This window comes from Calidris pugnax, unplaced genomic scaffold (genome assembly GCF_001431845.1).
Source record: "Calidris pugnax isolate Ruff unplaced genomic scaffold, ASM143184v1 scaffold13, whole genome shotgun sequence".
Classification (NCBI taxonomy): Eukaryota; Metazoa; Chordata; class Aves; order Charadriiformes; family Scolopacidae; genus Calidris; species Calidris pugnax.
The window spans coordinates 9,610,860-9,637,374 of record NW_015090810.1 but is presented as its reverse complement, the minus strand read 5'-3'; the positions used below and the strand labels follow the sequence as shown (position 1 = coordinate 9,637,374).

General features: G+C 38.7%; 1 protein-coding gene across 1 annotated transcript in view; it reads left to right on the top strand.

The window, feature by feature from the left end:
* Positions 1 to 26,515, top strand: part of LRRC16A (leucine rich repeat containing 16A) — a 184,020-nt gene that overhangs the window by 123,528 nt on the left and 33,977 nt on the right. The window contains exons 22-29 of the mRNA XM_014938618.1: positions 216 to 284; positions 4,737 to 4,830; positions 7,082 to 7,180; positions 9,606 to 9,734; positions 10,000 to 10,131; positions 13,350 to 13,525; positions 15,559 to 15,646; positions 18,542 to 18,691. Of these exons, the coding sequence (XP_014794104.1) occupies positions 216 to 284; positions 4,737 to 4,830; positions 7,082 to 7,180; positions 9,606 to 9,734; positions 10,000 to 10,131; positions 13,350 to 13,525; positions 15,559 to 15,646; positions 18,542 to 18,691 (937 nt within the window). The remainder of the gene's footprint in view (positions 1 to 215; positions 285 to 4,736; positions 4,831 to 7,081; positions 7,181 to 9,605; positions 9,735 to 9,999; positions 10,132 to 13,349; positions 13,526 to 15,558; positions 15,647 to 18,541; positions 18,692 to 26,515) is intronic.

The following is a 26,515-nucleotide window of genomic DNA, read 5'->3' as shown; positions in this document are numbered from 1 at the left end:
AAGGGAAACTGAATTTTATAGAATCTTTGTCACTAACTTCTGTCATTCCAAGGTTTTAGCATATAACTAAAGACAAGTTTTTAAAATGTTGCCTTCCACTGTACAATTTTGAACATGCAGCACTGTGTTATTTCAATATGCAACGTTTCGATATAAATTTATTTGGTGGTCCTTGTTTAATTTTTTTTTTTCTTTCCTCTCCCTCCCACTCTTAGAACTGTAATATGGGACAAGAACAACATCACTGCACAGGGCTTCCAGGACATAGCTGTGGCACTGGAAAAGTAAGTTCTCAAGCAACTGAAGAACTGATGAATAGGCCAAAGACTTAGATCCTGAATTATCTGAGCAGCTGCAGTTCTCACTGCAGTCAATATGATCTGAGGATGCTGAGTGGTCTCAATTTTAAGCATCAAGGTGTTTAATTTAAAGGAAAATTTATGAGTTCACATCCTTCAAAAGGATGGGAAAAGGCTCCATGGCTCTTTCATCCTTACTCTGCTATGAGCGTTAAGGCCATTGAGTTCCACTGTTAGCATTAGAATGCTGAATTTGAGAATATTTTCCCTTTTCTTCATTCTTTTGTGCTGATAGCATGCAGAAATTCTATTATAGTCAGTGAATGAAGCTGTATATAATAACAGAAAATTACTGAAGCATGCCTTTGTAGTCTGACTTTTTTTTCTTTCCCCCACCAAGTTGAAACTAATAGTGATAATCTCAGGAACTGCAGTTCATTGTAATCGCTGTGGTCTGGGTCATTTTGCTTCCCTGAGCTTACTCACAGTTGCAGCCGTTGCCAGTGATAGATGCTAAATGACTTTCATGTCTCTCCATCTCCATCACGTTTCTCTATATGTGATTATTACTTTTCTAAAAAGGGAAAAATTACAGATTTAAATTAAGATGCAGTCGCAGTTGTTTCATGTCATTAAATGCCTCAGACAGGAGCAAAAACTCTCTTTAGAAGGTAAAGGTGACATACAATTGCTAGTTTCTAGACAAGATGGCTTGCAAAACTGTAGAACTATTTAGGGGAGCATCCTAAGCCTTGGAGGGATCATGAGGCTAGAGTTTATAAAGTTACTTTTTTTATGAACATGTTGTAGCTTATATACTTGGATACAAAATGAATTCAGATGCACTGATGGGGGAAATTATATAAATGATGTATAATTAAGCAAATCATCTTGAAGTGATTCCATTGATAGCAGTGAATAATAATTTGCAAAGGTTATTTATCAACTTGCAGACATTTCTCTTTTAGAGGGGAATAGCATGTACATTTATGAGAAAACCTGGTAGAAAAGAAAATATGCTTATTGTCTGGTCAGCATCAACTTTACTTTTATGTTCTGAAGTGCTTGGATAAGTAAATTGAAAGGAGGGGGAAATCCTAAGGCAAAAGCAAATCATCTAAGCAGAAAAAGAAGAAATGCTACAGATAATTGTGTGACATTGCACTTAGCTGAGGTGACATCTCATTTATTTAACTTGGAAGCTGAAGTCATTTTATGTTTCCTCTAACATTTTAAAACTGTTAAAACCATTGATAATATCACAAAATAAGCCACAAGCAACAAAGGTTTAAACTTGCAGGAGAGGGACTGTCAATACTGGCTGAAAACAATTAGCCTTCAAACAATACATCTCAAAGACATATTGAGAACATCCTCCACCATATGTTTCCTAAAAAATGCATGAAGCCGTCAATATTCTGTAGAAAAGAATTGTTGCTCAAAATGGAATGAAATATACTGAAGATGCTTGGGGGTATGTGTGTTGTGTGTGTTGTTTTGATTTTGTTCTGAAGAAAAATGGTCATAGACTGAACCACAAAAAAGAAGCAAGCAAGGCTTTTGTAGTATGATGAGGAGGCAGAGGAGAATTGGGAGGGATCATAACAGACTTCAAAACAGGCTGAAATAATCTGAAGATTGTTTTTTCCCTTCCTCTCAGCTTTTCATCATCTGTTTATAGCTGTGTGAAAATGTTGTTCCTGCAAGGGAATTCCAGAAGTGTGGCTGCTGGCAGAGTTGCCCCAGGAGCGTCCCAGCCAGTTGATGTGGGATGCTGAGAGGATCTTCTGTAGAGTCCAGTACAGGTGTCAGTTAAGGAGAGCATTTGAGAACCGTGGGCCTCCTGTTCAGCCTGGCCATTAAACAAGGACTTGTATCTCTGTATGCCATTTTAATATGAAAATAAGTCCTTGTGCGCTTCAAAGCCTAGAGCCCACTCTGTCATAAAACTATGCAGTGTTGCCCCATATCTAAAAAATATTTTTTTCTGTGTGGACTGACTGAAGAAATAGCCCAAGTTATAAAATCTGATGGGAAATACTGGGATTTATGAGAGGGCTACAAATTCTTCCCTTAGCAGTGATATGAAATTCACATGCCCAAGCCTGCAAAACAGATGATCTTATTTCTGTTTTTAAAAAATAGGCAGTAAAATCATCTTCCTGCAGCAGAGAGTGTATGTCATGTATGGAGCAGAAGTTACTACAAGGGAAATAAGGTGATGAAATGTAGCACTGTTGTTGCACGTGCTGTATGCAGAGGGAGAGACAAGAGGTTTTTGAGACACTCTTTCCAGTGCATGAGTACCTGTCTGAAATTTAACATCCTTAAATATAAGTATTTTGCTGAGAGTGTTAATGTGTTATGAAATTAGTGGATTATTGAGTTGGTAGAGAAATGCACTCTGTTACAAGAGACAAGTGGGGTGTTAAAAAGAAGAATGGAAGAATATTTTAGACTTCAAAGGAAACAGAGAAAAATGAAGTGTGAAGATAAATATTGCTCTGATGATCAAAGTTGAAAAGCAAGCTTTAAATTCTTGATTTTTTTGTGCCCCTAAGAGCTGGTTAATTCTTAGATGAAAATAAAGTAGCATTCCAATATGATGCTGTCTGTCTGGAAGGAAACCAAGTTACAAAGCCTTTCTTAGGGTAGTGGTCTTCTAAAGTTCTGCCTCTGTGACTGTGTGTCCATGAAATTTCCTTGCCTTTCATTGCCGCCTCCTTCCTCTGTGTGTGTGAGGGACGCTGCACTAAGCCTTTGACTAAATTTAATTTTGCGTATAATTACTAGCATGAGAGCTGGCAATTATAGATTTCAATGAATGGGATGTATTAAATGTCAAACAGCTGCAGAGATCCTTGGAAATCTACCTTTGTTTCTTTTTAACTAAGTAAATACACCACCTGCAAGGTAGCAGTCAGGCAATCGGTTCTGCAATTATTATCTATCTTTGAACTTGGTATCTTTGACATTTAAAAATTTTCCTCACACTGGTGGACAGCCAGTTGTTTGCTATTTAGTATTACATAAGGACATATAACAGGTTCTGTATAGTTTGTACAGTTCTTTTGAAGGCCAAGACAACTAAAAAGAAAAGTTAATTTTCTGGGTGTGATGCAGTAGGCAGTTGGACACTGTGGAAGGACAGGGACCTTGCTGACTCCACATGAGTAACTGCCTGCCACTGACAGCTATACATCACCATGTTTACGTTGGGGAGGAAATATAGAAATTTTACATTACCCAACATATTTACCTTAAATGATAGAATCAATAAGGAATGAGTGTGTTTGGCAGTTCAAAAGACCGCTGTCCTTCAGAGAGTGGTGTTTCGTGTGGCTAAGCAACTGGTGGGAGTGGAAGTGAAAGAACCTTGGAGGTTCACAGTAGTTAAGGTGGCTGCTGTTGGAGTTAGTGTTTATTGAGGGATGGGTCCATTGAAGTCAATGGAGTTTACTCAATTGAAGTTGTCAACTTTAAAGTGCTCAAAAATAGAGGGTTCCAACCATATTTATGTAGCTCTGGATGGAATAGGAACAGACGGTTAGTGGGACGTTTGCAGACAGCCAAAAGAGGAGAAAGAAATGTTTGTGGGAAATTAAGGCTAATTGAAAATAGGAGGAATAATTTCCTTTCCAGGTTTTAAGAACTTCTTGCTCTTTTTGTATTCAGTTATTCAGATGTGAAGGTGTGTGGACATACCACTGCATGTAGCATTTTAAGTTTAGCTGTCATGCTAGCCAATTTATGTTCTCAGAGTTTAAATGCAATTTTGACTCAAGACCAAAATCCAATCTTTATTCTCATATCACAACAGTGGTCAAAGTTACAGAAATATTTTGCAAACAAATAAGTAAAATCCAGGGAGCAGTTGTTTGCGTAAAGCAATGTGGAGATGCTACAATTGTTTTTCAATCTCTTATTAAAAATTCAGCAAGTGTCTTCGAATTGTTGTGAACACAAGAAGTTACTAAATAGTAAATTTTCAAAACTCAGTCTCTTAGTCACTATCTATCTGTTGCTGAATATTTCCTTTTAGACTTAAATCTGACAGAACTGCCATGTTTGCCATGACAGAGGCACTGACACTCCCTGTTCTGTTTTGATATAGGAAAAAGTAATCCAACCTCATACACAAAGGTACAGAGGGTGGATAGGCCTTTAAGTGACAGCCACTGGGCATTGGCCACTTACCTGCATTTTTTTTACTTTTCAAAATCTCCACCTCTGTCTAGTGACAAAGAAGAATTAGCAGCAAAAAGGAACATGGATGCCTCCAGTTAAATCACTTATAAATATGAAAATCATAGTCTTAGTACCTTCCACTGACAAGCTAGATGCATTTTATTTCTCCCTTCTAGTTTATTCTTCATAATGAGATACAGTAATTAGATTAATTTTTACTATTAAAAAAAATCTTTTCTTTTTCTTTAGGAATTATACTTTGAGATTCATGCCTATACCAATGAACGATGCTTCCCAAGCACTCAAAACAAATCCTGAGAAAACAGAAGAGGCACTGCAAAAGGTATTGCATATACCACCAACGTACAGAAATAAAACCACTAAAAATAAATTACTAATTTTAATTGGCTGTGATTTCATGCTTGGCTGAGTAAGAATTCTAGGCTAGATTCATTGTTTGTTTGATTTGTTTGGACATATATGCGGTAGTCAAGTGCTGCAAGACCACGATGGGCTTTTTATTCCAAAGAATGTTTGGAGTGAAGGGTGAAGGAATGCAATGGTGTAGTATCAAAAAGCCATAACTAAATAAGTGCAAGCTAAACCTTGTATTGCTGTATGCATAACTATGAAAGCAAGAGTTGGAAACTGGCGTGTTTCTTACATATGTGCTCGTGCCTATTTCCATGTGTGTAGTTATTGGTATGTGTTCTTTATTTCGGCATAAAATTGCAGCCAACGCTGTACAAGACAAAGGACGCTCTTTAATTTGGGGGAGGATAAAAGCATTTACTGCTTGTGTTTTATATTGTATGTATAAAATTCACACACTGTGTTGCCCTAAATAAACAGCTGCACCAATATGTTCTTTTGGATGAAGAGGTGTTGACAGTATCTGTAGCTGTTCCACTTGCATGAGTTATGAAATTCCCAGCAGAGTTTTAATATAGTAAATCTTGCAAGCTCCAAATGAGCATCCTGCTCAATCAGAAAGCATACAGTTCACATCTCTTTAATGAGTAGTTTCCCTTCAGCCAGCGTAAGGTCATAAAAACCTTAGAAATAGTTCTTACAGATAACTGATTAAAAAGCAGATGTCTGTGATCCTTATTAGTAAAGAAATTTTCAGTGAAGTGATTCTCACAGGGAAAAGTGCTGGTAGTTATCGCCTTTTTCTTTGATGCATGAAAATTATCTTAATTCTGCTTTAAACAATCTGAATCATGGGAAATGGATTTATTTCTTACATCTTGTTCAATATGATTGTAGATTAGATGCGTCTCTGAAAAAAATGCCATGAAGCTTCTGGCGATAGGGATTTAAAATCTGTGTGTTAATTAGGCATTATGTACAAATAGCATTTTCTTTGATTCATTTCAAAGTTTCTAAACCTGTTTGGCCCTGAGTTTGTTTTAACGTGTGTGGTTCGGGCTTTCTTTACACAAGACAAGACTCCAAAACAGGTAACAGTCTTGGGGAGCAATGCTGCATATGCAGCTAATTCCACACGGGTAGGAACACCTGCCTGCACAGACAAAGCTCTCATGCCTGTCCTGGGACACCCGAACTGACTGATGGATGTCTGGAAAGTGTCCATAAGCTTCAGCACACCACAGCCCGAGTCCATTGAAGAGTGCTTCTGGCCCTAGTCCAGCACCAGATGGACATAGTAGCTAACCTCCCAAGCTCTGGTATCTTTGCCGAATGCTTTGCGTACAGTGTGGGCAAACTGTACACAGGATAAACCCTGCATTGCTGTGGGGCATGGTCAGACTCCTCCAGCTCTTGCTGCTGATGCAGGTTTTGAGGTGACCATCAGTCCCTATTAGTCTCCACCACCAGGTCCTGCTGGCCACTCTACCCATCCTTTTCCTTCTCTTCCTTTCAGACCAGATCCATCATCTTTGATGAACCTTAAACAGTAGTGATTTGACTAAGTTTGATAAGAGCCAGGTTAGGGGGTTAGTCTATGTGCCATTAAGCTGGCTGATGGTAGATGTTTACTGCTGATGACAACTGTGGTGGGCTGTGACTAGCAGCTGTGGGTGGGAATCACTTGTCTTTGAAGACATGTCCTAAGCTTATGTCCTGCTTAGCCTTAAAGTAACTTTTGAACTGAGGCTCCTGTACAGGTTAGGCACTTTTAATGTATTTTATATTCTCTCTAGATCATACTGCTATTTCAATCTGTGTCTTTGCAGCAGGCCTAATGCATCTAAGAAATGAATCAACTATCTTGTGTCATCGTGGTCTATACAACAACACTTTATGGATAGCGTCCCTTCAAATATTTCTCAAACCTGGGTCTACTCCTTTGTCAGCACAGCTCACTAAATTGTTCAAAACAGAAGACTAATTCAGAAAACACTGGCAAAAGCACAGTGTTTAATGATGTTTCACTAGCCTGTGAGTGAATGAGTATTTGTCAATGTGATTATTAAGCATTGAGGCACACAGAATAGGGTTTGCAGATAACAAACAAATACTTGGGCAGTTTTTGCTGTCAGTCTCCATTTCTGATATGGCAGCAAAATAGAAAGGAAATTACAATGTGAAGAGTCCAATCAGTTTCCTAATCTGACTTCGTTTTTTAGATAGAAAACTACTTGCTTCGTAATCATGAGACCAGAAAATATCTACAAGAGCAAGCGTACCGGCTGCAGCAAGGCATTGTCACGAGTACCACTCAGCAGGTGAGAACTTCATCTTTATTGGTACTTCTTGATGTCTAAAATCTGCCTGGGGACAGGGTTCTCCCTCATTCTGTCAGACTAGCTTAAAGCAAGATGTGCCTTGTGGGTGATACTTTGTTTAACAAGAAACAATAATTATTAATGATGATTTTTTTGGACGTAAAAAAAAGTCTTTTGTGAGAGTGAAGTCTTATGTATAGCAGTACTATGTAGTGAAACACCTGAGCTCTTTCTGAGTGAGCTACTGTTGGAATCAGGAACAGTTTAGTTCATTCATGCTCAGGAGTCTGTCTTTTCTGCTGGCTCTCATCAGTGTGACAAGCATCATGATAAGGCTGTGCCAGTTCTGGTGTCTTGAGTCAGTCCAGTCTCTCTGCCTGGCACTGAGCAACCATGTAAACATGCCCTTAGACACCACTGGAGCAAAAAGCCTTAGAGAGTAACTCATCATCTACCTTACGCCTTTAAAACCGTTTACTTAGAGGGAGGGAGCAAAGGAAGGTGGAAGTTTCCTGTGCTCTTTATAGTCCCGTCATCTGAAAAGGCTTCCTGTCTAACACAGCCCGAAATATTGCTTGAAGCTGGGAAGCTTTTCTGTTTGGTCAACCACTACCAGGTTTCCTAAATGCCACGTGTTGTTCAGTCTTTTTTTTTTTCTTTTTTTTTTTTTTCTTTCCCTTTCTCTTGAGAGGACTACAAGCATTTTTCTGTTCTGGTGCATTTCTTGCCAGTACCCTTCAGGGCTGTCTTCAGCTCCAGTACACCACTGGAGCAAGCTGCTGTAAGCAGAATAAAACTTGTTATGGCCCTTGTTTTAAATTTACTTCCATATTTGTCTGCACCAGTTGTGCTCCCATGCAAATGGGAGAGTAGAGCAAACAGGAGAGGGATATCTGTTTTGCTCTTCGCCTTAATCAATGAAATTTCTCTCTGTTCTCAGCAAATTTTTTTGGTGAAACTTAATTCAAAGTGGCCTTTTCCTACCCGTGTTATTCAAGTTTAATGGGACGGTGTTTTATTACTAGAGCCTGAAATTACACTCTAACCTCTTAACAGAGGAAATGGTATGTGGAGATGTACTGATACTAAAAACTGCAAAACCAGCATTGCTTTATTTTATTTTGGTAATTTATCTGTTCAATGCCACCTTTTTTTTCCAAAGTTAATAATCTCCATATGAATTAATTTTAGAACTTTTTATAGCTTGGTGGTTTTAGTTGTTCTTTTCTCCAACAACCACGTGCACGTCAGGTTTCAGTAAATGTAATTTACTGTTATTTCGAAAGTAGAGTAAAATTACTCATTTCTATATTAAATCGTGTCAAATAAGGATGGATTTTAAAAACAATTTTATAAGAGAACTAGAAAAGATTCTGTAGTTAGTATGGTGGAGTTGCATTATTATTCCCAGAGTGGACTGAAAAAAAAATTACACATATCCCAATGAGACTTTCCAGTGTCTAATAATTAATTAGCTTTTTGTACTTATACAACAAAAACCACCCAAAACCCTTTGAAGAAGAAGAGTCATGTGGAGTAGAAAAGGAGCATGCTGTGAAATTATTTCAGTTCTTGTTGCTAATGATATAAGATGCTAGAACTCGACTTTATATGATGATGACACATACGCTCAGATGTTGCTTCAAAATGTCAAATAGCCAGTTCTAATGAATGCTGAGTGGGCTGATAAAGGCTTTTAACTGTTATATCTCCCTGCCCCATATATCTTAATCAAAACTGACTATATGTCAGGAATTCTTATTGGTTTGTCTTGTAAGGATACAGATATACCACCTGCGTTGTATTTGCAGCATGTTGAATGAATTGTGTTGCAGATACAGATTAAGTTCAATTTATCCCACTGTGAAAGGTCTAATGGAAACTTCTGCTTTATAGTTCCCTTGCAACTAGGAATATTTGCATTTTGAAAGAATATCTCAGAAGCCTGTGCAATTGCATTTTGCTTAGACAGGAGAAATCTGTGTTGGTGTTTGTTGAATGGATAGTGACAGAGCTTTACTGCCTGAGCTTCTTAACAGCTCAGGCAGTATCATATTTGGATATATCAACAACATTTTCAGTGTTAAACTTGCTCCAAAAACCAGAACAACACTTGAACTGAGTAACTTGTTGGCTATTTGCGGTTATCCTGGAGGTAACTGTGGGGAAAATATCCCAAAGCATTTTTTTTTTTTTAATGAAGTTTTATTTATTTTTCCAATATTTAGATGTGTCTTTATGAAATGTAGTGCTTTCCTTCAGTAGCATTAATGTACCTCTAAGCTCTGATCATGCATTTCCAGATTGTTGTATTGCCACTACAAATCTCATCACGCTGCTATTGATTTGCTGCCTGGACTGAATTCTGTTTGTGTTTGACCAGCATTCTGATGTTTTCTCTTTTATATTTCCTTTGTTCAAGTAGATGATTGACAGAATATGCGTTAAAGTGCAAGATCATCTCAACTCTTTAAGAAACTGTGGTGTGGATGCTGTGCAAGAAGATGTCAAATCTGCAGAACGGCTTATGCGGGATGCCAAGAACTCTAAAACAGTAAGCCTTTCCCAGCATACTGGTAATAAGGAGAGTGGTTCATTATGTGCGTGCATGCAGCTTTTCTTTTTGGGGAGCTGAAATAACAGTGTGTCACAAAAGAGTATTTTCTTCAGATGACCATCTGTAAGTAGTATTTAAAGTGATAAAATAATTCTAATTTATAAAGACTTGGATTTAGCAGAGAGACTTCCTCCTATTTTTCCAGATTTGAAGACAGGTAGTGATGAGTCTACTTTCCAAAGATATTCTTTCTGTCTTACAGCTCTTACCAAATCTGTATCACCTCGGTGGAGCTTCTTGGGCAGGAGCGAATGGTTCACTCTCTAATCCAATCCAAGAGACGCTTGAATCCATGGCTGGAGAAGTCACAAGGGTTGTGGATGAGCAACTCAAGGTCTGTGGATAAATGTGTGGCCATCTCTCACATCCAGAACTAGCTAAATCTGAAATCTTCTGTTGCTAAATGCAAATTTTTCTAATTTTTTTTTTGACTTCTCAGTATATTTATACACAAGCTATCTTTTCATTATTAGTTTCTTATAACTTTGTGCCTTATTATCTGAATACTTGTCTGGTTGGAATGAAAAGAATTGCCTTAGTGTTCGCAGCGGGCAGAAGGAGCATATACTCATATCATATTATCATCTTATTTTATCTTCTACAAGAGGAAGACTTAGCAGTTTCTCCTTGGGCCCTTAATAAAGACGTCTCTCAAGCACCCCAAAAAGTCTCATGCCCTGGGGAAAAGTACTTACTAATTAAGGTAGCCCACTGGAGTGAAAGCTGCTTTTCTGTAGACTCCATTGCAGATGGTTTTTTACCCAGTAATCACTTTTGAACCCAGTGCAGAACATCCACTTTACTGTTTGGTTTGGATAATTTGTATATATTGAAAGTGCCCTGAGAATTGCTACAGGCAGCTTTACAGGAAATCTCTTCACAAGTTGCCTGTCAAACCTCAGTTCTTGAAATAGATGTCATTGATCTGTAAATGTTTTCATCTTTGTGTTCAGCCAGCTCCTGCTCACAAACTTCTACGTTCAATTATGTTAGAACTTACTGTATAATACACAAGGAAGAGTCATCCACACAGCATGTGTGAAAGTACCATTTCAGGAAGAAGTCAAAATGGGGAAACTTCAGCAACTGTTGGGATCAGTGTGGAACCTGATGAATTTAAGAATATGGTTCTGAGGCAATTCAGATCAACTGCAGTTTATGATTAAGCTACCTTGCCTGTGTTTGCTTTATTTAAACTTATCAAAGAATCTGAAAGTGAAGGTTGAACTAATGTGAAAATGCTTCATTCAGTGGGAGCATAATGGAGAACAATAATAATACCATATGACAAATTACTTTTTCAAAATTAAAAAGTTAATGAGGAGGAAAATGGTGCTGAATTTTTAGTATTTTCTTCCCTTTTCCCATTGTATGAGTTAAGGTTAAGATTCTATATCACTTTTTTAATTTCTGCAGAAATGTGGTTTATCCACAGGATTCTTCCCAGTGGAGCTTCTGTGCTATTATTAGAAGGGGAATGGTCAGGTCAGCCCTTCGTGCAAGGCTCATGCACTTAACTCCTGTGGATTTTAGAGAGTCTTATAGAAGCAGGGGGGCAAGCTTCTTCACCATTTGGAATGTTACTTATAGTTCCTGGCATAAGATTTAGTTAATGGGTCTTCCATTTGTGCTTTTACACATTTACAGCAAAAGGCACTTTAACTCAACCATTCTAGTTTTTACATTTGCTTTTGATTTGTGCAGCGTTAAAGTTTAAGTGCCTTACAAGAAGCTATAAAGTCATAATGCTCTTTGTATATTGTAACACTCATTTTTATTAATTCTACGCTCAAAGCTGAAAGGTTTTCCTTTGAGTTCTGTGGTGTATTTTATGTGGAGGGAAAAACAGAGAACATGGATTAGGGTAGGGCTTTTTCCAGTTGTTTAGGTCAGTTCAAAACATCATATGCAGTTTATTATTTGTGAAGATAGATAAGGGAACTCATATAAGTGCAGTTCTTTTTGTAATTGTTGGGGGGAAAAAGCATTCTGTGTGCTGTAGGTGGAATTTTGGTTTTTAGCTTCCATGGCAACCAGAAAAAAGTGTTTGGAAATTGCGTAAAGTCAATGAATGATCTTCTAGGTTGCTGGGACTGGAGATGGAGTAAGGTGGAGAGAATTTTAACAAACAATGATTTCCAGTCTTGTCAGAAAATACTGCGTTGTGTTTATAAATAAATCTGTGTTTTAATATTATATTATAACATAGGCTTATAATATAATATATATATTATATTTTATATATATAACATATTATATTATATTATATTATATTATATTATATTATATTATATGGTATATATCAGCATGTAGATAAAAAGTATGAATTTAAAATTTAGTTTTCCGGATCACCAGCTGATTGTTTTACACTTTCTGTGGTCCTACCTAACCTTTTTGGATACAAACATTGAAAGGAATTAGAGGAAAGATGTTACAGTGATATAGGGCGCTAGTAGTGTTCCTGTGTCCCATCCTGATCCCTATGTGTGTATATTAGAGCTTTCCTGCGCTTTTTATGACACAAGTTCATACATGGATGATTATGTGAAGGACTGTGAGCCCTCACCTGCACCTGTAGTGAGGGCTCTTTAGCCTTCTAGTTAGAGCTGGGATTTGGAAGAGCAACCAGGAGGTGATAAAATAGGATTTAGACCAGAATTACCTTTTCTCACAGGCACAGAGAGGAGATAAATCTAATGCAATTGAAAGGGGCTTCATAAACATAACTTTGTAGCGTTGAGGTATATATGAAAGATTTTTCCAAGAGAAAGTCTAAGAGGGAAGAAGTTGGCTTTTTCCCATCAGCAGGGGAGAGCTTATTTTAAGAAAAAAAATTGAGGGTGTTGAGTGGCAACACAGTCCTGTTTCTGGAGCGTGTATGGTTTTCTTCTGTCCTGGGTTGGGGTTTTGATCAGTCATTAAAAAAATATAAAAATTGTTGACTGTACCAAAGGTCCACTATGGACTTCCATGCATATAAATGAGATCCGTATATTAAAGATTTGTATGCCGATTGCAAATCATACTTGAAGCTTCATAATATTTGGCTTGTATATTCCAGCCCTGTACAACATGCCAAGTTCTCATGAGTCTCCTTTCTTCGTATACTTATGCCTCTTACAAATTGGCAGGTCTGGAGCATTGATGAAAATTGCTGATTCAGGGCCCTGTTTAGAGCGAAGGCAGCTGCAGCAGAGCATCCACTGCTTCTGCAGCACACACAGAGGCAGCAGTGGTGGGTGCCCAAGGGAAGCTAATTTATTGTTCTGACAGTTAAACACACAGAGATGTAAATGTTTCATACTTTAAAAGGCAAACAAGTACTGTTGTGGGTCATTTCCTGAACAAGTATTCTGGTCATCCTTAGCTTTATTTTGTGAAATGCCTTTTATATGGCAGCTGGATTGCAAAATGGATTGGAAATGAGGAAGAAAACTTGTAAAAACTAAAAGTATAAAAGTGTGATAGTGCTATGCACCGGAATAATGCTGTAGTCTTCCAGCTAATGAACATCTCTGTACCTGACGCTAGCTTTTGCTTACTGTGCTGCAGACACTCCTTGAGTCTATGGTGGACGCAGCGGAAAACCTTTGCCCAAATGTTATGAAGAAAGCTGGCATCCGTGAAGACCTGATTGAGGCTAGCACTGAGAAGATTTCCATCCCACGCACTTTTGTGAAAAATGTCCTCTTGGAGCAATCTGGAATTGATATCCTCAATAAAATTAGGTACTTTAAAAGACTAGTCTAACAAAATTGGTTATAGAATTTGTATTTTCAGTTGCATGTATGTGTGTTTGTGTAGTAGAAGATTTTTGGAATGCTTTTGTGACTCATGAGAAATCATATTAAGGCATTCAAAGAGCAGGAAATTGTCCTAGAAGTCTGGTGTATGTAGGTCAGGAGATTCAAATATTTTGAATATCCAGGACTGTTGATCCTTAATGCATGTCTTTCTGTTTTATTTAGTAAGAGTTTTGGTTTATGGTACACAAATAACATTGTAATGACTGATTATTTTTTTTAACCTATTGAAGTTCTCAGGTAACACTGAATTACAGTAATGGCAACTTAAAGAAATGGCACTTATTTGCTGTGAGTGTTAACAGTGCTTTCTCTGTTGCTACGTTTAGTCTTGCCCTGTAGATGTAGCAATCGTTTTTAACTTTTTTGTTTGTGTAGGAGTTGTGCACAGCAGGCAGACATACTTTAAAAATTGAAATTTACATATTCAAACCACAAACCTGGAGCAGAAACAGTTACCTTAAACAACTCTTAGTTCACTCTTAAAAAAAAAAATGGGGGGAAAAGGCTTTTAACTGACCTTTTACTGCATCGTTTTCTCATATTAGATACGTACCAGAGAATGTATTTATGCAGTATAGTGCGTTTGACCTGTACTTAAACCTTTGCAGTTGCCATCATTGGGCTAAGGAATCCTATCTGCTTGATGGAAAAGCATGACATTTTGCATTGTGATGCTAATATCTTTGCAGAAGAGGAAAACAGTAAGACTCAGAAATTAGTTTTGCAGAGTGCAGCAAAATTTGGCAGGAAAAGATATTAAAGACTTTCACTATGCTTTCAGAGTGTTTAAAATGGTTCAGGGAGTGAGTTTTCTTCATTTTACTTCAGTCCTATCAAAGACAATAATAGGGCCCCCTCCACCTGTAGAAGCTACAACTGTTCGTGGGGTGAAGCAGCCAAACTGTCACCCTTCCTGCTTTATATTATTTGAAATTAATATGTAAGTAACTGATGAAAATCCTTTCACTTTTATTCTCTTCCTACCGTGGCTTGGCCACCATTCTACCTCCCTACGAGTTGCATTGCCTTTCCAAGGAGTTTCCTACCTTTTCCCCCAGGCTTTCTGCAGCAGCAGTGGTAGCCCCAGCATAGAAATAGCTTTGTTAATCCACTGCAACTCAGTCCATGTATAAAAACCTTAAAACAAAATCATGTTCCTTGCTGCTGCAAGTGTCAGTTGAAGCAGTTGGCCTTGAAATTGTAGAGGCAGGAGAGACAGAGGCTCAGGCTGCAGCTGAGGCATTTGTGCTTGTCAGCTGCAAATCAGCTGCCCTCCACAGCCTAAGCCTGTTGTATCGTGACCAAAGATGGGAGCCCGAGGGAGCAATTCAAGGTACACATTTCTTTGATAGGAATTTACCAGCAAAACCTCAATTCAGTGTACGGGTGTGTTGGTGTTCCACGTATGTCTGTGTAATGGGAATGGCTGACCTGACATTCTTGAGGCAGAAAGTGGTTACCTAGAGCAAAAAGAAGCAGCAAAGTTGTGATGGCAAAGACTGGAGAAGCAATATTGTACAGTTGCCCTTCAGCTGGCAAACAGACACAGAAAGGAGCTGAGGAAATGCGTGGGTTGTAGTTGTTCAGTATAGTACTGTTAGACAGGCAGCACTGTTCTACTCCCTTTCTGGAGATTCATGTTTCCTCAACTTCAGTGGCAAAGTGAGTTTCACATATGGTTTCTATTCAGCTCTCATACCCAGATGTTTTCATTTCAGCTCTTATAAAAATGTTAGAAGCAGGATAAATATGGTACAGAGGCTCTTGTGTTTATTGTGTGATTCATGAGTTTATTTCTGAAACCTGCAGTCATGTATCCTGACACCCTCTAATGTTTTATTTCAAATAAAGTGACAGCACTGTGGATAATCGTCGCACTGTTGAACATGTAATAAAGGCAAAATCCTCCTGCGTGAATTAAAATTTTCTCTGTCTCATTTTTAACTCTCACACAGTGAAGTAAAGCTGACAGTGGCTTCTTTCCTGTCTGACCGAGTTGTAGATGAAATCCTGGATGCACTTTCCCACTGCCATCACAAACTGGTGAGTAGTTGCATGGTCAATATTTGAATATGCCGGGTATCATAACAATGCCATTATGTTCCTAACTTGTTCAGTTTCTCCTTAGCACAGCTCTATTTTGGAATTGTTCTTGTTTTTATTGGCCTCACTTGACATCATTTGAAATGTGATCATGGGACTCTTGCCTCTTTACTTTAAGGTGGATACAACCTCGGAAGAGGCTGCATTATATATTTGTCTCATTATCTTCTACACAGTTATCAGATTTAAAACTAAAAATGCCATCAGGATGCACCACTGCATGGTTAGTTAAGAACAGTGCCAGTACTTGTCCTGGTGAGATGATAAGGGCTTGTTACTTGTGAGATTAGAGGTACAACTTTATTCTTTAGAGAGAGACTGCTGAAACTTTGACTGAATATATCTTGAGGCTCCTTCAGAAAGTAGGTATCAATTTTGAAGAGAAAGGAGTAGCAACATAGGAAAGGAAACACTGTTTGTTATTCGAAGGTGTTGAGCTGTCAGAGGCTCAGTTATTTTTTTATAAAGGTACTTGCTTCATCAAGAGTAGAAAAAAATAAACAACTGTGTATCTACAGAAAAACATTTTGATTTCTAATGCAGTTCTCTAAGGAGGATCGAGTACTGTTCGGGGTTTTTTCCAGAAGCCGCTTGCGTGGGCATTCTGCTGATTGAAATTGCTCTTAATTTCTATTTGAAATTTCTCTGACTTAAGTTTGCAGTCATGAGTTTATTCAGATGTTTTTCCCCACAAGATTAGGGAAAGATCTAGATTTCTTTTATTTCCTCTCTATGAAGGTCCTCATACAGAGAAAACAAATCACTCTCCCCCCTGCTCCCCTCCTTCTTCTTAAAAATAAGTTAAAAGACTGTATTATTTGAGGGTGTGTCTTCATGATACAGAGCAGCATTGTGTAAAGGGACAACCTCTGGTCTCAGGAGCTGTGTAGCAGCATTAGCTCACTGTGTGAGCGGCCACATTAATGATCTCCAGTTGGTCCTGGAGCAGGCTCAGCTGGCGTCAGCAGTGGGCTGTCTCTGTCCACTGGTATTGCACAACTGGGACATACCCTGGCCCTTGCACAGTAAGTCATTTTCTACTGCCTTTGAGTCACGTCAGTAAGAATCCTCTGCACTTTGACCAGCTGGTTTAAAAGCCTCTTTGAAAATTATGGTCCCCAGAACCAGACAGACTATTCCAATGTTTTAATCAACACTTTTGTAGGAGTGAAACTGTTTTTCTTCTGATATGTTTTTACTCCTCCTATTTACATAGCCAAGGAGAGAAGAATTCCTTCCTCTTGACAGAGTTTCAGTGGCAGCTCATTTTCAGGACTGGTTTTGCTAGATCTCCCTCCCAGTAATGGCTTCTGGACACTTGACACTTGCTGCTTTTCAGGATTGTGTCCATAGCTAATTGCTAGTGCTCTTGGTTCCTAAGGAATGATTGTCTGTATGTTTGATTTGAGTGGGTTTACTTTGGGATCCATTTTGGCCTGCATGTGTCCCTTTCTCTGGTTAACTCTCCTATGTGTCTGTTAGCTGGAGATTGTTTCAGGTAGTGTAGCACTGATGAAAACATTGAAGAGCACAGTTCTCAACAATGCTGGTAGAGGAACTCCTGTCTAATTTGTCAGTGTTAATCTTCAACTGACAGCTGCAATAGGAGAGCTGGCAGTTAGTTTTCAATGCAGCACAGATTAAATGCACTGTGCCAGCTCCTTAAATTGGAGGGTCACATACTACTAATTCAATCACCTCCAAATGTCTGTGTATGTTGCGTTGACATGGTAGCATTTGAGGCAAATTTGAAAAAAACCATCCTCGTTCGACAAGACCTGAGTTTATCCAATGTGGTGATGATTAGCCTTAATTATTATTATAGCCATTTCACTGTGATTAAAGATAAATCTGTAAGGGCTCTCTGGTTGTTTTTCCTGAGGAGACACTAGACTAAGTCAGTTATAATTGACTCTGCTCATCTCCTTACCCTTTTTGATGGCTACAAAACTACAATCCGCTGGTTGTCGTGTTGATGTTAAGCAGTGGAGTGCAGCTCTCCCTAGCTGCCTCTTTGAAGGCTTCTGTGACTAACTGATTTGGACCAGCTGATCTTCAAATACTTGCTTTTAACAGATGTTATTTAATATTCTCTTTAGTTACCAACAGAACTAGAAAATATTTCATCGTTTTTCTGACAACATAAACCCACTCCACTCCAAGTACAATCCAGGGTGGTTTATATAACGTCCTCTGTGATCTTTGTAGCAGTTTTTGCTGTGCAGATCTTAAGATGGATTTTACTATTGTTAGGGTTTTTCCTCTCTTGATACTTTTGTATCGTATCCCATAGATTTATCAACGATAATTCTTTTTCTTTTTTGTGGTAACCCCTACCTATTTCTTCAGTGAAACAGAACTGAGATATTTTGCAAAACTGTTCTGTTTTTTAACTAGCAGATTATAACATTTTGGCCATCTAATAATTATGAAAATTATATTCAATGAAATTGTACAAGTCCATGTTACTTAATTGAAAAAAAAAAACCAAAAAACAATCAAATGGTCCAGGACAAAACTTCTCTTCCACCCCTTTATTTTCATTATAATAAGGACAGGAAAAATGCTGAGGAAGCTCCATAATAAGTCAAACATAAGATGGCTTTTTATCTTACCTTTTTCCTTTCCTTTTTTTCCTGTTTTACTTTCTCCCTTCCTTCTCAGAATGTGTGATGGAAGGGATTTTAAGATTAGCACACACAACTGAGCTTTGCTTTTCATACATGGTCTTCTAGGATCAGGGATCATTTAAGTTCTGTAAGATTTCTGGTTGGGTTCGGTTTGACTTTTTGAACAGTTTGATTTATTTGTTCCTGTCTTTATCGTTTCCTCCAGGCTGACCATTTGACTAGACGTGGCAAACCACTTCCACAGCAGGAATCACTGGAAATTGAGTTAGCTGAAGAAAAGCCAACTAAACGCTCTCTTATCACGGTTGAGGAGTTGACAGAGATAGAACGTCTGGAGGATCTGGACACTTGTATGGTAAGGCACATTCCTCAGCCCATTTGGGTAAGCATGCCAATAACTGGAAGAAAAATGCTTTTCAAAATGTTATTTGGTAATTTCACGGTATCGGGAAACTGAAGTTAGGAATTGGCCTTCAGAAACAATAAATGTTAGCGTATGAGTATTTTGCCTGAGTTGCAAATTGCTGTTCAGCCAAGGAAAACCTTTTCCCTTTTTCTTCAGTTCTCCTTTTCTGGTACCTATTCAATGGCCTTTCTCTTCATATATAGCTACAATCAAGCTAGTACAATAAATGTCCCTTCCGCTGGCCACAGTTTCACAGAGGTTCAGTTGCATTCATAAATTGGACCATGGTATCCTTTGACAACATGCTGGTTTCTACCTTTGTCTTTATTCTACTTGACATGGATTCCTCTAAGCCATGACAAAAAATGCTTCTGCCTGGAAATTATATTATTGACTGTGAACAGAAGTTGATTTTTTATTTAAATAAGGTTTTGCATGTATAAAAGAAGTCTTAAAACTTTGAGACTGGGCTGCAAGTGATCCTAGAGGGCAAGCTTTTCAAAAGTAATTGTGTTAGGTGTGTGAGATTCAGTAAAATGCTGAACATAAATGACTGAAGTGCTTTGTAAAATCTCATGTGTGACTGTTATTATAAAACGGCTCCATGCCATATCATGATTCTTTATGAGATGTAAATCCACAGAATTACAAATAAATGTGTTGCTGTTTTCAACCTCAAATTCCCCTCCACCTAGCTCAGTCTGTTGAGGACAGGAACTTCAGGGAGTGCTTCTCTATTACAATTTATTCAGTCTAATTGGAGGTTACTGCTGCAAGGCATGGGCTTTCTCCTCTGCCCTCCTACCTGGCTCCTTGGCCATGTTCTTTCAGAGGAAGCTAAACTGGCAGAAAGATGGATTGCATCTTTTTGTAAAAGAAGTTTTGTTGATTCAGTTCCCTGAATAGACTTACTGCAGAGCCAGACAAGTACAGCTCAAGAGAGGGAGCAGCAGGATTGCTCCTTTCTGCAGCAGCTATCTGTTGGTCTCACTTAGCTGTAAAACAAAAGCATGTCTTCATTGGAAACATCAGCTTAAAATAGTTCTCTCTCCCTTCTAAATCTCCTTCTTCACCAAGATTTGATTTGATGCAATATTTGAACATCACAAATCCCTGTGAGGCAATGGTACTATCCTGGCTCATCACTGGTACTATCAAGTTCCAGAAGCTTTCTATAGCCAATATTCAGTAATCATTTGGAGCCCTAAACGCTATGGGATAGAGACATCCCAGTAAAATATGTGGCATCTGAACCCTGTACCTGTGAGTTAGTTTTTGCATGCTGGCTTCGTATATAGAAAAATAAGCTAAGCTCTCGTTTTAATACCCCACCCTCCCCCTTTAAATTTATTCTTAAGCCTGTTAAGAATAATAATACTGAAAATTTAAAAAATAGCTCCTGTCTTTATCTCATATCACCATGGTTATATGAAGGGATCATATCGCTGCTTTCACTTTGGTCATATTAAAATAATGGAAATGTGATGGTGCTTACACTCTTTAAAAGATGCATTAGATGCTAACTGTACTTATATTCAGAAGTGTTTATATCTCTCTTCATTCTCTTCATTCACCTTCATCTTGCACAGAGATTCAAATACCTTTGTGACCCAGATTCTCATCAGTATCTAATTTCTGAAGAGAATGAAACATCAAATAAATGCGGGGTAGTGATCTCAGTACTAAAGAATCCATTAATTAAAAGCTGTAATTCCTTTTTAAGAGCTGCTTTTTGCATCCTGGGTGCAAGTGATATTGGTTGCTGTTGTAAAAATATATAGATAAATAGATAGCCCCAAGAGGCTGAGGACTGCAGGGATTTTTACTGAACTAGTGTTCTTACTGAGTTTTTTGCAACTAAAAGCATCTTAAGAGTGGATATCTTGCATCTTCTGTGTGGAGTTAGTAGCTTCAAAGATAGCGCTTTCCCAGTGATGTATTTTAGCTATGAGAAAATCCTGCGGCTTTCAGATATTTACCTCGTGGGCAGTATCCCTGCCCGTGGCAGGGGGTTTGGAACTAGATGATCTTTAAGGTCCCTTTCAACCCAAACCTATTCTATGATAGTGTCTTGGAAAAATGAACCTGATTTGTGGCAGCTTGTAAGTGTCATACAGATATTGTGCGTGGAAATGAGCAACCTTCTGAAAGGGACACCAGTGAATGCTTTGTGAGCTGGTCAGTGCAGGAAACAGATATGTTGCTGAAAGTTTTTACTGGAAAGAGAAGCATATGGTTTTATGAACTATAATTACGAACCTAATTTCCTTTCATTATTTCTAATCTTAAAGGAGAAATAACTATTTAGATCCCTCTTCCAAAATGGCATTAGTCCAGAACACTGCCTTGTTTGGCTATTGGGAATCCCTAAGCATTACAAAGTGTGATGATAAGGCAGATTTTAGCCTTGTGAGTAGGTAATGTGCTTGGCTGTGTATTCTGCAAGCCTCAAACCTGAACCCTTGAATTGCAGCTTGGTGTTGTGCATGTTTGGCAGCTTGGTCTCCCATTGCCAAAAGAATGAGGAACACATGGGATGAGGCTGATAATGTTTTTGAGATGCCAAGAAAAACTCACCTATTCTAAGCCCTGTCTATCTTTTGCTCCAGCTGGTTGTCGTGATGTCTGGGGAAGAAGAGATTTTGAACTTATATGAGAGGCGCTGAGCTTGGACCATTACTTTGAGGGAGCTGTTTTTTTCCCATTTGCCAAACTGAATTCATTTTGCGAACACGCTAGCTTCAGCCAGCCTGTTCTCTTCATTCTTGTTTTCTTCAGCGAGCCTATCAAGGATCGGTATTCTGACTGAGGCAATGTGTACAACAGCCTGTTGTTATTCCCCCGCCTCCCTTGTAGCTGTATTTGAACAATTTGAGGGAAAACAGGATTCAGGTTCAGTTTTGACTTTATGGTTACCGGTAGATAGATAACACTGAAGCTAGGTGAATGACTGTGAGTGAGGTAGATAGAATCACCTAGGTTAGAAGGGACATTTAAGACCATCGAGAACAACCATTAACCTAACTGCCAAAACCACCACTAAACCATGTCCCTTAGCACCACATCTACTGGTCTTCTAAATACCCCCAGGGATCATGATTCAATCACTTCCCTGGGCAGCCTGTGCCTGTGTTTGGTAACACTTTTGATGAAGAAATTTTTCCGAAAATCCATCCTAAACCTCCCCTGGCACAACTTGAGGCCATTTCCTCTTGTCCTACCACTTGTTACTTGGGAGAAGAGACCAACCCCCACCTTACTACAGCCTCCTTTCAGGTGGTTGCATGTGTTTGTAATAAATGCTCATGAGCTGTTTGTTCTTATGTGCATATTGAAAGTGGAAGACAAGAAGGTTTGTGTCTAAAACTTGGACTGGCAGCATAGGGATCTGAAACCTCCAGTCCTGGTGACAGAGCGGACAGGCAGGCACTGGTGTGTTTCACGGCCTGCCCACCTATTCTGAGGCAGGGTGGCTGGGAGGATTTCCCTGCCTGGGTAGAGAGTTGCCACCCATCCACCTTGAACTTTGATATATGTAAACAACACAGACAAGACAGAATGAAGTATCGCAAATGGGCCCATGAAATGCACCACTGAAAAATAGAGTTTTAAATGTTATTTCTAGTATTTTTTGTTGTGGGAATTAGGACTTAGTAAATACCAAACTGTGCAGTTAAAGTTACTTAGCTTCAATTTAGTATATGATTCTCATCCAGCCTTTAATGGTGGCCTGAGACCCCATAATATGAAAGATTTGTCAGTCATACCAGAATTTACTAGTCTGTTAAATGAGTTCTGAAGAAAGCTGGGAGTGATTGAGTGGTCCAGTGTAGGACGTGATAGCTGGAACATTTTAGACCTGAGAATTACTGACCTCTCTGAGCTGCAATACAGTAAATTAATGGTTTCCTAATCTACAGCTTAGTTGTCTGTGTTTAATTAGAGCTACATTGATGGTAATAAGTCACTAGATAAAAGTTGCATTTAAGTAAGACGGAGAGAAAAAATCTTTATGCAGAAAATTACTTACTATTCTCAGATTAAAGGAAAAACCATGGCCTGCTTTTCAGAGCTTAGACTCAATCATGAATTAACTTCATGAAATAGCACAGCTTCTGTAAATTATTCTGTGCGTATATGACAAGTGACACAGTTTAAATTAATGCACGTATTTTAAAATTAACTTTAAATCAAGCACCCTTTTTACTGAGATTGAATATCGTGTATCTTGGTATGTGTAATTGTGGGGGTAGATACTAGCTGATTTAATTTTGTGTAATGGTTCTAGTTGTGCTTTATTCTTTCATAGCCATTAGTTTTTTGCAAAAGTAAGAAATATTAAGTAGTGCTCAATTCCCTACCAAAAGGTAATGGAGCATCTTTGTTAGATTGTGTTTAACAGTTATGTTCTAAAGCTTTTCTTTTTTTAGCTATTTGAATGTTAGTTTGGCTTCCAGAACACTAAAAGGAGATCATCAGAGTTGAGCCACTATTTAAAGAAAAGTTTTGAGAAATAGCTTTTTTTTTCTAGAAATCTATGTACTCATTATCTTTAAAATATCCATTTCAGGAATATAATTTTATTACTATTACAAGCATACAGCCAGGATAAGTATTGCTTTCAGAGCAAAGCAGAGATTATTATTTGTGTTATGAAGAGGTATGGTAGGAAATTGTTTGAAACATGTCAAGGAATTGTAGGTTGTAATACACAAGTCTGCCTATAAATTTTCTTTCACTGTAAGATTGAAATGCTTGGAAGGTAAATTATGTTTGCCAAAATGCTTGTAGCTAGTAGAAAAGGACTGCCTGTGATGAATATTGAATCTTAGCCATTCCTCGTCTATTTCTATTTTAATCATAGAGATGGTTCTATGACTTTAATGGAGGAAAATAAAAAAAAAAAAAACTATCCCATGAGCAATATATTAAAGTTTTAGTTTTTATTGAACAATATATTTCACTTGTACAGTAGAGAAAAAAATTTGCAGAATTAGCAGAACACTTGTAGATTGGTGGTGTATATTTTTTCCTCGGAATGGACTAACTAGCCATTGTCAAAGATTTAGCAGATTAGTCCAGTATCCACACAAAGACTTAGACATCCGTGGGTTCTGAAAGACAAGGAGTGTATGGACCTCAGTGTTTTCAGAGGAAAGGGAGAAATTGCACTCACCATATCAGAATTAATTTTTTATAAAAAAAAAAAAACCCCAAAACTCATAAAGCACCACCTGAAAGCTTTTTTCTCCTCATCCCCTCATCCAAATCAAATTACAATTAAAACAACAGAAACCCCTTCAGTTGCTTTCCCTGGAGGAAGGAGAAGGTCATGGTACAAACTCAAGTACACATGCACTGGTACTGTAGGAAGAAAAATTAAAGTAGAGATTCTCTGGTATGTCCTGATGTACTACCACATCTGATTGTGTTGCTCACTATTTATCTGCAGCAGAATTGTCACAGGCATAAGATAATCAGCTTTTTGGATGAAAGACTAAACACCTACTCCAATAAAACCTCAGTTTCTGGTAGAATCTATATGTTCTCCTGTACTATAAATAAAGTTTTAACTCTGTGACTGGCTTAATCCAGCAAAAATAACTGTTCTTGCTGAAAAGAGCATTTCCACTTTCCCCTATACACAGCTCACTTTCCCTGCCCACACCCTCACATTTGTACTGGTGTTCACACAGCCTCAATACAAACTGGGTGTGGGAATTGATTCAACTGAAAATTAAGTTTTTTACGGAAGGATTTCTTTCCCAGGTTAGTTTACAGGCTAACTAGTCCTCTGGTTGAGTTCACAAAACAAATCCTGAGCGGCAGGAACAAGCTGGCAGGGATGAGGGCAAAGGCAGCAGCCTGGATGAATGCCGGATTAAATTGATTGTGACACTTGAGTTTCTCTCTTGTATGCATTAGCAGAAATGGGCCTTTGATGTGTGGTAAATACAGCGCTCTGTGGGAAGCTAGGAATTGGCTTTATGGTATGCGAGGGGATTCTTGGCTTCTGAAAAGGCTCCATCACAGGCATGCGAGCAAATCTACTTCAGTGGGAGTCCAGTGATATTTCTGACTCACCCCCGAGCTAGGACACTTTATGGGAACGTCACCAGGAGGGTGATGCTGGCACGGTGGCAGCATGGTCCCCAAGCGCTTCCCTCCAGATGCAGTGCTATGGCTGAGAAAGTCAGAGACAAAGGGAGACAGTGTGATAATTTTGCAGAACCTGTGAATGTCTTATTTGCAAGTTGTGTGTTTGTATGTTAGCCTCACCATTAGTATTATGATTACATTAACTTTACTTGTGAGTATTTGTTACCTTTCTTTCCCTGGGTTGCCTTATATAGAGTTTTGCAGCATCCTTACTGCCCTTAGAGGTCCTTATTTGTGATTATTCAGTGCCTGTTTCACATACAGACTACAGTCCCTTTCAGACTCATGAGAGGTTCCATGTTCCCAGCTGAAACAGTTTAAAAGAAATCTGGCTTTCAATGTCTTTTTCTTGGTCTCTGAGTGGAATGAGGTGATGGATAATTGATATATAGTATGTTTTTTTTTAAACCAACTGAGACGTCCTAGTCAGAGTTGAAGGCTGTTTCTTATAATGTAAGACGTATTATTGGCACAATATGAAGTTGACGAAGAATGAGATAAACTGCTTCTAGTAACAGCACTGAATGTCTGGTTAAGAAAAAAAGTAGTGTAAAATTGGAGATTTATTTTCTGCTTAGGTTAAAACAAGAATTGTGAAATGCAACTGCTGGGTATCTGTTTGCATGGTAGCACTTCTGTATCTGAAACTTGTCTTCCCAAAACTTGTTTTGCCATAGTAGATCGAGATTTATATTGGGAATGGAGGGGAGGGTACATAGTTACGTCCTTTGCGGCAGCAGTTGTCTTACTGGTACTGAGTTTCCACCATCTTACTTCATGTGTCACGAAAAAGCCGCATTGAAAGGAGAGTTCAGTGACAGAGCACGCACTGAAACACTCATCTGGAGAGTTTAACCTCCCTCCAGTGGTTTTCAGGGGGAGTTTACTACTACCTGTGCTACCGTGAACTGGAATGCCTGGGCTGCAGGCAGAGTCACCCGGCAGGCACCAGGTGGCTGTTGCAGGCTGTACCCTGCTGGTGGACACCTATCCACCTCTTGCTGAGAGAGGTGACTATCCCCACCTAGGTTCACTTGCCCTGCCAGCCAGCACTCGCCCATACAGCCAGCAGCAGGGATCACCCAAATGGCTCGCTTACCTACTTCAGGAAGAGTTCATGGGTTATGAGGACAAAGCCCCTTTGCACGAGCTGGACTGGGGGGCATTTGTGTGATCCCTTTTTCCAGCAGAGCTGCAGAGTCAGTTGATTTTCAGCACAAATAGGTACAGAATTCATCTTTCCACAGCCTCTGTTTACAACAACCTATTCGTTATTTCCCATGGCAGATTAGCAAGAGCTCCTTTGGAGGAGTTCTTGCCAAAATCTAGACTCTGTAACCTTTGGCAGAGGGACAACAGCAAACAGCATGAGAATAACCTCTAATATTGCTGTTTCTGTAGCACACATCTGTCTGCAACTGTAATGCTTCTTGATTTAATTAATAGCTGGCAAGTTGACCTTCTCGAGTGTTTGAGGAATTTTCTGTATGCATGGTCCTCTTTTCTTGCATGGTCCTCTACTTTTTTACTTTCCTACTGCTTTTTGATTCTTCCAGTGTCTCAAATAAATAACTTGGCACAAGCTACTTATCTGTGTCATATGGGGGTGTCTTG